The sequence below is a fragment of the Condylostylus longicornis genome, unplaced genomic scaffold (assembly GCF_029603195.1).
Source record: "Condylostylus longicornis isolate FDR11 unplaced genomic scaffold, ASM2960319v2 ptg000130l, whole genome shotgun sequence".
Taxonomy (NCBI): Eukaryota; Metazoa; Arthropoda; class Insecta; order Diptera; family Dolichopodidae; genus Condylostylus; species Condylostylus longicornis.
Window position 1 is genome coordinate 1,613,040 of NW_026578098.1, and position 15,848 is coordinate 1,628,887.

The 15,848-nt window shown below is 30.2% G+C and overlaps 1 protein-coding gene across 12 annotated transcripts in view; it reads right to left on the reverse strand.

Moving 5' to 3' along the window:
- Positions 1 to 15,848, reverse strand: part of LOC129614940 (rab11 family-interacting protein 4B) — a 116,888-nt gene that overhangs the window by 12,469 nt on the left and 88,571 nt on the right. For 10 of the 12 annotated variants that reach the window (XM_055529914.1, XM_055529917.1, XM_055529920.1 and 7 more), the window contains one exon: positions 621 to 659. The exons of 1 other annotated variant lie outside the window; for it this stretch is intronic. In XM_055529914.1, coding sequence (XP_055385889.1) covers positions 621 to 659 — 39 coding nt within the window. Of the gene's footprint in view, positions 1 to 620; positions 660 to 788; positions 841 to 15,848 lie in introns of all 12 variants that reach the window. One more of the 12 variants, XR_008697420.1, reaches the window with a different exon arrangement.

Genomic DNA, 15,848 nt, shown 5'->3' on the forward strand with positions numbered 1-15,848 from the left:
CTGTCTCAGTAACTCAAAACTGGTAAAATCCATTTCAGTCGTTAAACAGTAGTTGTAGAAATTTAGAAGACCTTTTCGAGAATACAACATATGAGTTATTCATTAAAGTTTCAGTGTCCCTATAAAGTCCCTGCAGAGTGTAGGAGGTGCAAGTTCCAGGCAACTTATTATACTCATTAGAAATATAAATTAATACAAAAATACAGAACAAAAATCTTTCGTGTCAAATTTAAGTCTAGTTCTTTAAGTAGTTGTTTTCCATTTGGACAACGTGATATTTGTAATTATTAATGAAACGTATCCATATTATGACGAACCACTGATTGATAAGCTCGATAGGTATGAAATAGCTACGTACTTACACACGCGAATGTCGATGTGTGTAAGTACGTAGCTATTTTAATTCAGTGTCTCCTGAATTTATCTAATAGCTAAAATGTCAAAATTTTTAAAGTCTACACTAAATATATTTTAATTAATTAAAGCTTAATATTTACTAATATGTGCAGGCATAATTTAACAGTAAAATAATAAAGAATGTAGTGAAAAAAATGGTACGTTGCCATTGTAAAACAAGCAAATATAAGAGGTAAGCTTCTTAAAAAAATATTCGTATTTACCTGACTTAAAGATGCTAAAGTAGCTGAATCAACAGAATCCTGTAAAAAAAATATATCGACAAAAATTATATTTCATGGAAATAGTATAGAATATTTTATATTAAACACTTTGAAATTAGAATAAAAAATAATTTGTTGTAACTGTTATAACAAAGCATATAATTTTACCTACAATAAGCAAATCAAATGAGGAATTATTTACGTTAGTTGTGTTTTATAACTGTAAATAAGAGAGATTGCGTATAGATTGAGTTAAGTTATAGATTTGCAATTTTAATAATAAAATAAATAACTAATTTGCAAATTAGTAATTAAAATTTGCAAATTAGTAATTTTTGTTAGTATTAGTGCATGCACTACAAATAATAATAGTAAGTTATTCTGATACTGGTATAGTCAAATATTGTGTACTTTTTAAATCAAAAAGTAAATAACCCATATTATATTAAAAAAAAAATTACAAAAGGGCGAACATCAAGCTCTGTTTCTTGTTCTTTTTTTTACAAAATTTTAAAAAGGTTAGTTTCGTTTGACTTATCAAATTTAGGTTCAAAATTATATTGGCTATTTATTTTATATTCACTGTGTTATAGCGAACTTCAATAATCATTATTCTTTTTCTTTAATGAGTAATTTTTATAATGCTTATAATATAGAAATAAGAATATTACTCATTCAATATTTTACTTCACCTGCTTTTCATTTGCTATCTTTCAATCATTTGTATGTTTTCATATTACGAACAGCAAATTATATGAATGAGCTAATTCGGGAAAGAAGAACATTAATTTTGGTTTACACTTGTTTACTTGTGTTTCTTTATTTTAATAAAGAAAGTATCAAGTGAACACATATATGAAATTTTATGATTTGACCCAAGCGTCCTTTTAAAATTTAGGACGATTGATGCAATCTTTTCTTCGTTAATATGAATGAATGATTAAGAAAAGATTCCGAGGTCACAACTAGAAAAATGAAAAGGAGTCAGTCAGCATTAATTAGTAAAACTGGACGGTTGTCCAAAAATAATAAGAGCGGCAGCGGTGGAATATCAAGTGGGTAAAATTTCTACCAATTGTTCCACAAAGTATAAAAAAAATAAGCGTGCCGTACATTGAATCCCTCTTGTAATAAGATTCGGGAAGTAACCAAGATAACGAAAAACTATACAAAAAAAGGAAGGCTGTACAAAAGTTAAAAAGAAAAAGAAGAAGTGCATAAAAGTTTTAAAAAAAGTGCAAAAATTAAATAAGACAAAACAAAAGTAATTATAAACAACAGCAATCAGTATCATCCTAATTCAGCAAAAGAAAGGTATTTTAATATATCATTCATTGAAATAGTACATAGTAGTTTAGAAAATATATGAGAAACAAAAAAGAAAATATTTTTCTTTAAAATACAAAAAAAAAATACAAAAAAAAATTTTTTTACCAAAAGAAAACGTTTCTTTAAATAATCACGAAACATTTTATTTGATAACATTAGATATCTTTTTACCGACCGTATTGTGTAAACAATAGGTAGGTTATGTGATGGCAACAAATTTTGCGTATCGAGTTTTCGGTGGGAACGTACTTCTCCATAGTAGGGAAGTGTAAATAAACTATTTTTAGCAACCTGTCGGTCTGTCGGTCTGTCGGTCTGTCCGTCTGTCGGTCTGTCGGTCTGTGTGTGCACGCGTGTATCTCAAGTTCGGCTGAACCGATTTTGATGAAATTTTATATGTAAGTTTGTTTCCACCATGGCACAGATCGATCAACTTTTGGTATATATCAGGCCTCGGGAACTGCACTTTTTAGCGGGCCTGTTTTACATTTTTGAACATTTTGAAGAAAACATTCAACCGATTTACTTGAAATTTTATATATAAGCTCAGCTCGATCGTCCGCAAAAATTCGTATGTTTTGGAAGAAATCAGGCATCGGCAACTAGACGTTTACTACGGGCCAAACATACACTTTTGTGTATATAAAGAGAAATAATCAACCGATTTCATTGAAATTTAATATATGAATTCCTCATATTAAAGCAATGAACATATAACTTTTTTGGAAAGATCAGGCATCGGTAACTAGACGTTTACTACGGGCCAAACATGCACTTTTGTGTATATAAAGAGAAATAATCAACCGATTTCATTGAAATTTAATATATGAATTCCTCATATTAAAGCAATGAACATATAACTTTTTTGGAAAGATTAGGGCTCGAGAACTGATTTGCGGGCCGACTTTACATTTTTCACCATATCCACAGAACAAATTGATGGAATTTCTTAAAATTTGATATTTGAGTTCTGGTTGTTATCGAAACTAACTGGTGAGCATTTCAGGGAATTCGAGTAGCACAAAGCGAAACTCTACTAAGAGCCAAATTTACATTTTTCTAAGTATGTTAACTATAAGCTTACTAATGTCCTAAAAATTGGAAAGAAGTATTTAACAGATATTTTTATAATATTCTGTAACATTTTCATTTAACTAGACAATACACAATGCGGTCGGTTATGTGCTGACCACATCAGATTTTTTTTTACTAACGTCCATATCTGAGTCTGGATAAACGATACTGAAGGTATAAGTAAAGAAAATAAATATATAATAAACACATTATTCACTAATAAGATTTTTTGTTATTTAACAGTAAAAGAAGCGAAAAGTACTGAAAGATATTAGAAGAGTTGAATATAGCCAGCATTACTGGTGTTGACCAGGACGCTGGGGAAGTGATTCGTGGTAAGAACGAGGCCTCCGTTCTCAGTAACTTCGTAAACGGGTTTGTGACACAGAGATTCATGTTACGCCCAGCGCGCCCTTAAACTTTAAACGGGGCTGTTGATGTCAAACTTTATAAGGAAAAGTATGCTAGATGTTAACACGAACCCATAAGGTTTTGCATACAAAAACACATTCATACCATACTAGGAATTGCAGGCAATAATTTGGTTGACCAAAAATCTCGGTTGTACAGGACACATGTGACAAATATTGCAAGAGCCCTTGGCACTTAAGCTGAAAAAATAATATTTAATTCAGTAAACATAAGAGAGGAAAGTAGTGCAGTATATAAAATTAAAGAAAAAATAATATTTTCTTTAGTAAACATAAGAGGAGAAAGTATTGCACCTTTTGGAGACGAAAAATCCAAGGAAAGTGAATTATTTCTGTCCAAAGCCATAGTGGAACCGACTCATGGTTTTATCTATCTGGAAATATTGAATTCAAGTGAAAAAACAATTGATATTAGTAAAAATTTTAAAATAAATTTCGATCCTTTAGACCAGGAGTCTTCAATCTGGGTTCCGGGGAACCGTAGTGTTCCCTGAAACATTGACAGAGGTTCCGCAACTGATCTAAGTCAAAACGCATATAACATAATAACGATGTATAACAGGAAAATTTGTAGCATATTTTCCTCCTCAAAAAGAAAAGGTATCTTGCGTTCAAAATGTTTTTCAAGAATGCGACACATTCGAACTCTCAATAAAAGAAAGGGGGCAAATTGATATAGCGGCTGACTCTAAAGTGAAATTAAAGTTTAATCAAGTTAATATCATGCAGTTTTTATCCAGAAATTTGCTAAAAAAGCTGGATCTAATGTCCTTTGTATCTACTTATATATTCGGAAAATCGCTCTCTTTGTATACTGATACAAAAACACCAAATACAGAAAGAGATTGGATACTGAAGATGAAATTAGATTGCAAATTTCAACAATTAGTCCCGATGTAAAAATGCTTTGTGATGAAAAACAAGCATTCCCAAGTCATTAAAGAAATTAATTTTACTAATTTGTTTCATTTTGCATTACACAAATTAATTACATATTTGATAAATAATTTACAATAATATCCATTTCAAAAATTATTTATAAAATGTGCATTTAAAAAATAAATAAAACCTAATTCTCTAGATTTCTACTATACTTTACTACTATATCTTACTTACAATACTTTACTGTATTGAAATGTTTGTACTTGGGTAAAAAAACTCTGACGAATTATTTTCTTTGCGGTTCAGTAGGGGAAACATGAGGTTCCTTCCCGAAACACATGGGCTCGAAGGATTTCTATAAATAAAAAAGGTTGAACTCTCTTGCTTTAGGCAATTACCGTTTGTTTGATTTAAACGAAAATTATAATAAAAGTATAATATTATTAATGAATAGATTAAAACTATTAAAAAGCAGCTGGCGCTTACCCACTCGAATAGCGAAGAAAAATTCGAATTTTTCAAGATTTGTAGACATTATAATAATTTGTTCTATTTGGAGGCTGACAAGTTTTCTTTCACTAAATTAATTACGCAATTCACCAACTCTTACGAAACCTAATCAGAAATCTATCAGTAGTAGATCTGACCATTGGTGCAGTAGTTATGGCACCGGTCCTTCAGCCGAAGGGTCTCGGGTTCAAACCCCGGTCAGGTCACTATAAAAATTATATTCAATATTATTAACTTAATATACAATACTAATAAAAATATTATACAAGTAATTTTCAAATATTCATAATATTCGATATCAAAAAAAAAAAAGAAAAATAAAAAGTAAATATTAATAACCTCAAATAATTAATATATAAATAAAAACTACGGCAGGCTAGTCACCTACCTAATTAAACCCTATGACGCTATGAAACTAGTGCATGAGAAATCATGCACTAGCCCTATGCTCCTTCTAGGAGTGAACAAAGGAAAAAAAAAAAAAAGTAGACCGTATCGTCTGGACGAGATACAGAAAACTGAAATGAAGAAGCAAGTTGACTAAATGGTTAGTGACGGCTTGGTGCGGCCATATTAAGTTTTTGGAGTTCAACCCTTCTAGTCTTGCCAAAGAAACCGACTCGAAAGTTAAATCAAGTTAAACCGGTGGACGTTCGAAAGTTAAATCAAGTCACAATATTGGATTCCTAGTCTCTGCCAAACATTGAGGACATATTGGGTCAGCTGGGTAACTCTAGTTATTCGGGTTTAACCAGAATAATTCAAATCGGGTCTCACCAGACTGAAATGAAAGAACGCGACAGGGCCAAGACAGGTTTTAATACAAAATATTAACATTATGAGTTTAATTGAAGACATTTTGGACTCCGTAATGCTCCTCCTGCGTTGCAAAGGCTGATGAACAAAGCCCTGAAAGGATTGCAAGGTATACGCTGTCGTGCTTATTTGGATGATATGATAATTTATGGAAGCTATATGGAAGCTATTATGGAAGCTAAAAGACTATAATGGTAAACTACTTGAAGTTTTTAGTGCATTAAAAAGTTTAATTTGAAATTACAGTCTGAAAAATGCTTAGATTAACTTTTTAAAAACCCCTGTAAATTATTAAAAATCAAATAAATACAGACTAGTCCATACCATTCAGAATCGAACGGAATTTTAGAACGAAGTCACCTAAGTTTAACAGACTACCTAAAAAGCTATATGCCAAATATATTGATGGTGTGCCGGGCTGGTACACTTTGTTGGAATATTATACGTTGTATTATAATACTACTCCACATGCAGCCTATAAATACACTTCGCAGGAGGTATTGTTTCGATTTCCGCTGACATATCATCCTCCTTGGCTGGGGCAGCGGAACCAATTTATAATTACAATTATGTTACCGAATTAAAAACACGTTTACAGGACTGTTATGGTACGGTTTGTCAGAGTCATCTTAATGCAGAAGAGCGCCGAAAGTTAAAGTGCGATAAAAATTCGAAACGGATAAAAATTTGACCCAAATATGTGGAGCCCCTACAATGTTTTAGACTTCAAGTCTCTTGTAAACACAATCATAGGGGTTGGACGTAAAAAAAATTTGTCCACAATAATTTATTGAAACTCTGCATTATTAAATATTACGTGCTGATTTTAAAATCTTAATTTACTAATTAACATTTTAAAATTATATATTAAATACCAAAATAACAATTAAATACCAAATAATATTATCGAAAGTAAATAATTATTTATGTCCAAAATGGAAAAAAGAATGGAGAAGGATTCTCTGATGCCTAGAGTATGGATGCGGTATGTTGATGACGTCTTTGCGATAGTGGACAAGGAAGAACTGGAGAATATAAACAGATGCATCAACAAATTACATAGAAACATCGAATTTACATTCGAAATTGAGGAAAATTGAGTGTTACCTTTTTTGGACATACTGGTGAAAAGAAAATCTGAAAAAATTGGATTCAAGATATATACGAAGAAAACAACAACACAAAGTTGCATTCCAAAGGACTCGTACCATTCAACGAAACATAAAATGGCGGCGTTCAACTCTATGATCCATAGAATGCTAACCACACCGATGGACAGACACGACTATAGATCAGAAGTAAACTTCATTTTGGACACGGCTGTGAAGAACGGTTATTCTACTAAACGTATTAACAAACTCATTAGGAAGCAAACACGAAAAATTGAGCAGGAGAATATGAGCACATTGTTTAAACAGAACAGGATATTGGAAGAACAAAGAACAACATGGGCATCTTTAAGTTATGATCATCGCTGTACAAACTTGATAAATAAACAACTAAGGAAACACCATATTCGGACATCGGAAACCAATAGTAAATATCAACTTAGGAGTTTGTTAAATTCAGCTAAAGATAAATTGAAGATACATGAAAGATGCGGTGCGTACAAAATCAATTGTAATAATTGCGATTAATTTTACCTAGGAATTTTTACAATTGAAATTAGAAAATTATTACAATTGTAATAATTGCGATAAATTTTACATAACGAAGAGACCCGTTACAACAAGACTTAAGGAACATTTAAGTGAAATAAAACGAGCAAGGAGATGGTTGCAAAACACATTTATGAAACGGATCACACAATCACGGAAGATAACTTAAAGGTATTAAAAGAGGTAAAAGGAAAGTATGCAGATATACAAATCAAACAAGGACTGCCTACTGAACACGGACGAAGTTAACGCGGCTACTTGGCTCTTTGAATTAATTATTTGACCAGTTTTAAGGTTTAAAACATGTATAAATTTAGTTTGTAAATAATAACAAAAAAAAATAAATAAATAAATAATCAAATTCTAGATTAAGTCAGGTATAATATTCCTAATTTTAATAGATTTCAATTTTTATTGTTTGTTGTCTTAATTAGAAGAAAATCAGCTTTGATAAAGTGCGTATGTAGCGCACGAAATATATTAGCGAAAAATAAAAAAAGAAAAGTATTTTATTCCGAATAAAAGGAAGTTTTCTTTTCATACCAAAAAAAGAATTATATTTCGGAAAAATTATCGACTATTGAAAAAAAAAATTTTTTGAGCAAATCGATCTTCCTTTAATTTTAGAAAAATTTAATATAGAAAATTACTACAGTATGAGTAGAGCTACTTAACAACAGTAGTTATTACGTGGATACCAAAGTAAAATCTAGAAAATTACTACAAATCAATGCATGACTATTCGAGACAAAAATTTTCTTTGCAAACAAAATTGAATCCGTTTAGCGGCAATATAAAAAACTGTATTATAGGACTTTTCGAAGGTGAAAAAAGCCTGAAAATTGCGTTATAAAAGTTTTTAAATCTGTGCGTGAGTTATGGTTTAATTTCATGAATGTAAACTCTTGGTAAATCCTCATAAATATGAAAATGAACTGCGATAACAAGATATCAAAATTGAAAAATTGTCTAACATTGGAGTATTAAGCCTTAGGTCGGGTTGTAAGGCACACACTAACTTTGTGAACTTAATAGCACTTAAATTTTAAAATTTATGTAAAAAAAAAGAAATAAGATATTATAGGGTTAAAAAATATGCATAAAATTTTTTTAAATTTTAATTATTTTTAGTTGGCATTGCTTTTTTTTCGAAGTACAACATCAACTTTTATCAACAAAATTTTAATTCCAGCAACTTTTTGATTTATAATTATGGGAAAAATATTATTTTAATTTCCCATGTTTATAATTTTATGATACATATTAAGTTTTTGAATATGTACATATATTTATTGATTACATATCATACACGTAAACATATTTTGTTCCATTTTTGTTAAAAAAAATAATTATTAAAAGCGAAATAGATCTATTTTTTATAAAGTTCGATGTATGTAAGACCGATATATTTATTCTACAATGTATTGCTTTCTGTTTCTAGTAACACTATTATAAATGGCTTGTGAGGGTTTTCGTATACCAAAACTGGTATGAGAGTTATATGCTTTAACAACTCTTTTAATGGGAGCTTAACTCTCATTACAAGAATCAATAACGCTAGTAATTGCGTTCTTTTGTTGTCATAAAGATCTCATTAGGGTCTTTCAGTGTTCTACAAGACTGAAATTATAAAAGTAATATTTTTAAAGAATTGTTAATATAGCTCTACAAGGGTCTTATGAGATAAAAATTGTTACTTGGGAATGCTTATAATATAGAAATAAGAATATTACCCACTCAATGCTTTACTTCACCTGCTTTCCATTCGCGTTCTTTCAATCATTTGCATGTTTTCATATTACGAAAAACAAATTACGAGTTAGTTTGAGGAAGTAGATCATTAATTTTGGTTCACTTTTGTTTACTTGTGTTTCTTTATTTTAATAAAGAAAGTATGTATCAAGTGAACACATTAAAAAATTTTAGTGGTATGTTTAAAGCATAACATATAAAATAAAACAAAAAATATTTATAATAGGTATTTGAATATTTAAAGATGGCATTTGAAAACATACTTATTAAGTTAATTGAGAAAGAACGGTCAAAAACAAAAAAAATAAATCTAACTCACTTATTTTCTTTTCGAGAGTAAAAAACATGAATTGAATTTTCAATTATGAAAATTAAGTATTCTCCGTTCCGAATTCGTATGAAGAAACATCAATTGAATTCACCTTTTTTGTTTTGTATTATTTATTTTGTAGTAAAATTGGTGTTTTGAATGAACTGTAATTCATTTAAGGCAAAACGTGTATATTTATTTATATATAACTCTGAAGTTTAAAATACAAAAAATAGAATACTCAAATATTTAAAGCGTTGTTCTTTCGAACAAAAATTTAATAAAAAATTTGACTTATTATATTATATTCTATAAAATAAGCCAATTATTATTGACTTCATCGGATTTACATATTACTTTCTTGTCGGAATAATACTCAATATTACTGCTACGTCTTTAACCATTATACTAAATTCAAATGTTAAATAGTCTGATTTATAGAATAGGTTTTCTCACTCACCTTGTCCGTCCGTCAGTCCGTGGAACCGTTTAAGAAACTTCTATATCCTTTAAGATAGATAACAGAAATTTTACATACAAACGGATCTTAACTAGAAACTTATTTCCGTAACAGAAAATTTCCCTAAAATAATATATAAATACTTGAACTTCGGGACCATGCAACATGAAGTTATCATTAGGGGCTTGTCTTACAGGTAATTTAATGTTCTGGTCTTATAATTAATTTGATTTGAGTTTAGTTTTCGAGATACAGCTCGTCAAAGTCTGAATTTTTGTTTTTTTAATTTTTTTTACAAAACTCGAAATTTATCGAAAATTTTTTGTTATTTTTTTTTCGTTTTTTTCGATGTGATACGATAAGATCTAAAGATTAAGCCATATAACATTTTCCTCTATCTCTCATAGTTTTTCCAGTAAAATGTATTAAATGTATTTAAAAACATGCGAAAAATGCATATTTCAAACAAAAGTACGTGCGCAAACATGAATGTACATAACGAAAGGAAATCAAAATAATTAGAAAAAGTCACGAGTAGTTTTAAAACTGCAATTTATTTCATTCCTTCATTTTAAAGATCCCTTCAGGAAAAAGTAGACCCGAAGCACTTTCTTTAGGAAGGGCTTTTTCTCTTACGGAACTCTAATGTATTTTTTACTTTACATGTATTGCGTAGAAAGCATTACCATTTAAGCTTTCTGAAGTGATTCGTAAAAGATGTAATGACAATGAGCCCCGTCAGCGGGAAAATTTTTGCTTTTAATCAGCCTGATCGTGTATCTCGCTTTTTTACTCACTTTTTAATTACTTTCAAATCAGAATTATAAGTATTTTCTAATGAATGTTTTACTTTTCCAATAAGATTACTAATTTTTTTAATTGGATTTTTGCATTTTTTTTCAAATTATCGACTGAATGTTTCACTTTCTAAAACAAAGTGAAAAACGTTTGTATACAATTTAAAAAAAAAAACAAGTAAAAACGTTTCAGTCGGTATAAACCGACTGAATTATACCATGCACCTTTCGTTGTTGTATAGCAATTACTCAAACCTGTGAAACCATTCTATAGAAATTTCACGGATATGTCTGATCTATAATTGGATACACAACTGCCAAGTTTTATGAATCTGACTTTATTATTTTTCCAAATATTTAAAATTAGCTTCTGGAATTGTATGGCAGGTACCCAAACCTGTCAAGCAATTCCACTACAACTTCAGAAATATATCTGATATATATCTTTATTATTTTGCCGAATATAAAAAATTTGCTTTTGAAGTTGTATGGCAGCCACTCGAACCGGTGCAGCTATCCCATTAAAATTTTTAAAGCATATGTAGAATATAATTGGACACATGTATACAAAATTTTATATTGATACCTTTATTAAGTTTTGAAATATTTAAAATAAACTCTTTGAGTTGTAGGGCAGCTACCCGAACCCGTTGTCCAAATTAGTCCAATTACAATAGAGCTTTTCCTTGGCACAAAAGAAACAAGTTGTGAAAGTTTGGTGTCGATTGCATTATTCGTTTTTGAGTTATCGTGCGATCGGACGGACGGACGGACGGACTACGTACGGACGGATATATGTCCATACCGTAGATGACTCCTTCATGTAGTTACAAACTCCATACCAAAGTTAATATACCCTTCACGAAGTGCAGGGTATAACGCGATAAGTAATCGGAATAATTTTCCTCACTCGAAAATTACATTATACAAGTACTATATGATAGTTACTCACTTTCTTCTCACTTTCAGAGTAAAATAGCGAGATAGACGATCAGGCCCTATATATTTGAAAATCAAAGTTCATAATTATGTTAAAAAAAAAAATTAAATTAAATTTTCAATGACGTATCATACGTTCTTTTTACATTTTTCTTTATAATTTGAATTTTACGTATTTTATAATTTGAATTTCATTTACTTTTTATTTGACCTTTTTTTCTGAATTTATTACTTACTCTGAAAATTACTACCGCTCCCGAGAAATATACACAATACGATAATGTTTTGTGATATGCCAACTGCGTAGCTGGCTTATTCAACTTGTTTGAAATATTTTAGTCTAGAAATTAAAGTAATTTAAAATATATTTTTTTTTATTTTTATTTATTTATTAATTTATTGCCAGGACGTATTTGATAATTTGTATAATTTTTAATCCCATAATTTTTATAATGCCAGGATTTGTATAATTTTTGTTTCTTAAGACTAAGATTTTTTATTAATTTCAATTTAAAGGAAAACGGCAAGAAAAAACCTTTTGAAAATTTTAAGATAAAATACTTAAAAAAAAAGACTTATACCCTACATTTTTCCTATATATAAAACCTAGATTATTTTTAAACTAAATTTTTAAAGTACTTATATTTATTAATTAACCCTATATTAGTCTAACATTACTATTCTACTAATTCTCTTATTAAAGAATAGCTAGAATTGTAACACGACTCCTGGAAGGTAGACATCATTTTATCAATTTGCTCGAAAACAGAATGTGTTTTGGCCATTTCGTGCAATCTTCGAGTCGAAAAATAAAAAGATTTATTTAGAATTAATTTCAAAATTTTATTTTGCTTCCTTTGAAGCAACATTAAATTCGTCTTCGTATCTGAACTCTGGAAGACCATACAAAACAATTCCCTGAAAAACCCCTTTAAATATTAATATTTCATTTTCTATACTCAGCAGAGATTTCCTATTAATAACTGGGTAAAGTATTTTTATAAACAGATCCAATTTGTTGACAGTCCTTGCGATATGTGATTTAAAAAGTAATTTTTTATCGAGATGAATCCCCAGATAAGTGATATGATCCCTTGTCCATTCCATCTGGTTTCCATCCAAGGTGAGAACACGGTTCGTTTCAAGGTTATTTATTATTTCAGTGGGATCTTGGAGGCTGTCAATAAAGTCGTATCATCCGCATAGAGTCCTAGTCTACAGTTTTGTGGCTTCGGCATGTCGGCTACAAAAATGTTGTAAAGTAATGGAGATAACACAGAACCCTGGGGCACTCCGGCGGTGATATTTGTTGTCTCAGACTTTGTAGCTCCAATTCTGACTGAAAAGGATCTATTAGATAAAAAACTCAATATTATTTTGACGATGTATGATGGAAATCCCATTACGAAGAGCTTATGTATTAAACAATCGTGCCATACAGAATCAAATGCCTTTTCGATGTCAAGTGTGATCATTCCAATTGAATTTTTCATTTCAAGCTCAGATTTTACAATGTTCTTAATCCTGCAAACTTGATGAGACGTTGAATGGTTTTTTCTAAATCCGAATTGTTCATTAGGCAGAAAATTCGATTGAATTACAATTTGCTCAAGACGCTGCTTAATGATTTTTTCAAAACTTTTTCCTATAGTATTCAAAAGACTAATTGGGCGATATCCTTCTACTTGGGTTTGATTCTTACCTTTCTTTGGGACACAGATTACTATGGCATCTTTTCATATTTTAGGGAAATATCCTAATTCCAGACAGCTATTAAAAATTTTTGTCAAAAATTTATAACTTGTCCTTGGCAAGTTCTTCAATATACTGTTTGGTATAGCGTCATTACCCGGTGCTTTTTTGATAATTTTGTAACTATATCTATAATTTTATTTATATAAATCAAAGAATAGTCCGTGATTGCCAGTGATCGTAATCTATCAACTGAATGTTGAACTGCATTCATTGTTAGAACATCGCCATAATTATCAGTCAGAGAACTTTGACTTGCAAAGAAATCTGCTAATGCATTAGCCTTTTCTAAATCGGTAGTTAAGGTAGAATTGTTATAGGAAATAGCTGGCATTCTAGTCTTTCTTTTTTTGAGTATTTTACACAAATTGTAAAAAGGTTTCGAAGCTCTGTCCAGTGAGGACAAATATTGATTCCATGCCCGATTTCTGGATTCTTTAATTTCCATCTTAACTATACGATCATAAAATTTGTATAGCATTTTATAACTGTAACACCTTGTTCTTTGCCAGCGTCGTCTTTCTGCATTTCTTAGGGATATTATGAGCTTAGTACGCTCTGACAGTCTCATCAAATAATCATGATCCGATCTAGTTTGCCGAGGAACAACTTTATCAATAGTGTCCCTCAACCATTCATGAAATATAACAACTGAATCCTCAATTTGTTCCTTGGTAATTGGTTTTGTCTCAAAATTTGTACCAGATATAGCCCAATTAAAAACCTTTCCAAATTGTTTCCAATTGCTTTTCAATAATTTGTGCTACTCGGTTAGCGGTAAATAATACAGGCAAATGGTCTGAATTTAGTTCATTGACGGTATAAGGAGCTGTAATATAATTAGGGATGTTACAAAGAATAAGATCCAGAGTTGATGGTTTCTGTCTTACCGACGTGGGCACATAAGTTGGAGTTGCAGGAAATAACAAGCTAAAATTGCTATTAAATAATTTCTCATTTAAAATTTTACCCGAAATATTATTCTTTACACAATACCATGTTACATGCCTGCAATCAAAGTCGCCCGCAATTATATAGTTGCCAGTTAATTTATTAAAAACTTCCAAATCTTTTTTGAAGTTGTTTAGTTTTTCTTTGTTACTATTACCACCTGGAAAATATGCACCTATAAAGTCAATATGCATTGTACCCGTATTTACCCTAACAGATATTGTTTCAAATATTTTTGTTCTAACCTGTGGCAAAATTTCATGTTTAATATATTTTCTTATCATTATGGCAACCCCTCCCGCTCTTCCAGAAGTTCTATTACAACAATACATATCATAAACAGAATCAACAACAATTGATTCTCTTAACCAAGTCTCTGTTATAATTACAACATCAGCATCATATTTTCTTAAAAAATTTAAAAATTCAATTTTTTTGTTGACAATGCTTCTAGCATTCCAACAAACTATTTTTAAGTTCTGAATATTATTTAACATTACTGAATAAATATTTCAAGGTTAGTTCTGTTAAAACATTAAATTGCTCTATTTTATTCTGACAATCTCTCAATCTAGTTAAAAGTTCTTGAGAGAGAGTCAATAAGTGTATGGGAGCTACTCAAACCTGCCAAGCAATTCCACTAAAACTTCAGAATATATCTGACCTATAACTCGACACACAACTGCCAAGTTTCATGAATCTGACTTTATTATTTTTCCAAATATTTAAAATTAGCTTCTGGAGTTGTATGGCAAGTACCCGAACCTGTCAAGCAATTCCTCTAAAACTTCAGAAATATATCTGACCAATAATTGGACACATGACTGCCAAGTTTCATGAATCTGACTTTATTATTTTTCCGAATATAAAAAATTTGCTGTTGGGTTGTATGGCAGCCACCCGAACCTTTGCAGCTACCCCATTATAATTTTTAGAGCATGTGTAGAATATAATTGGACACATGTATACAAATATTTATAGCTTTATTAGTTTTTGAAATATTTAAAATAAACTCTTTGAGTTGTATGTCAGCTACCCGAACCGGTTGTCCGAATTAGTCCAATAACAATAGGGCTCGTCCTTGGCACAAAAGAAAAAACTTGTGAAAGTTTGGTGTCGATTGCATTATTCGTTTTTGAGTTATCGTGCGATCGGACAGACGGACATGTCTAAATCGACGCAGAATTTTACGCTGAGCAAGAATATATATATATATGTCCATACCGCAGATGACTCCTTCAAGTAGTTACAAACTCCATAAAAATACTTTCAAATTCTTATACTGATAATGTTCTTATAAACCACCAAATGTATATACATATGTATGTATACAATAGTATGACAAATTCTAAGGAAGGGATGAATAACGACAATATATCATTAAAAAAAATTTCGAATTGTTGATAAACTTACGAAAAAAGAATAGTAATTAAATAAATATTTTAGTGTAACGTTACAAAAATATATAAAATAAAAATGAAAATAAATAAAATATTGCTCTACAATAATATGTTTATATGTAGTTCTACATTTATTGAAAATTATACATATTTTTCACTATCAAGGT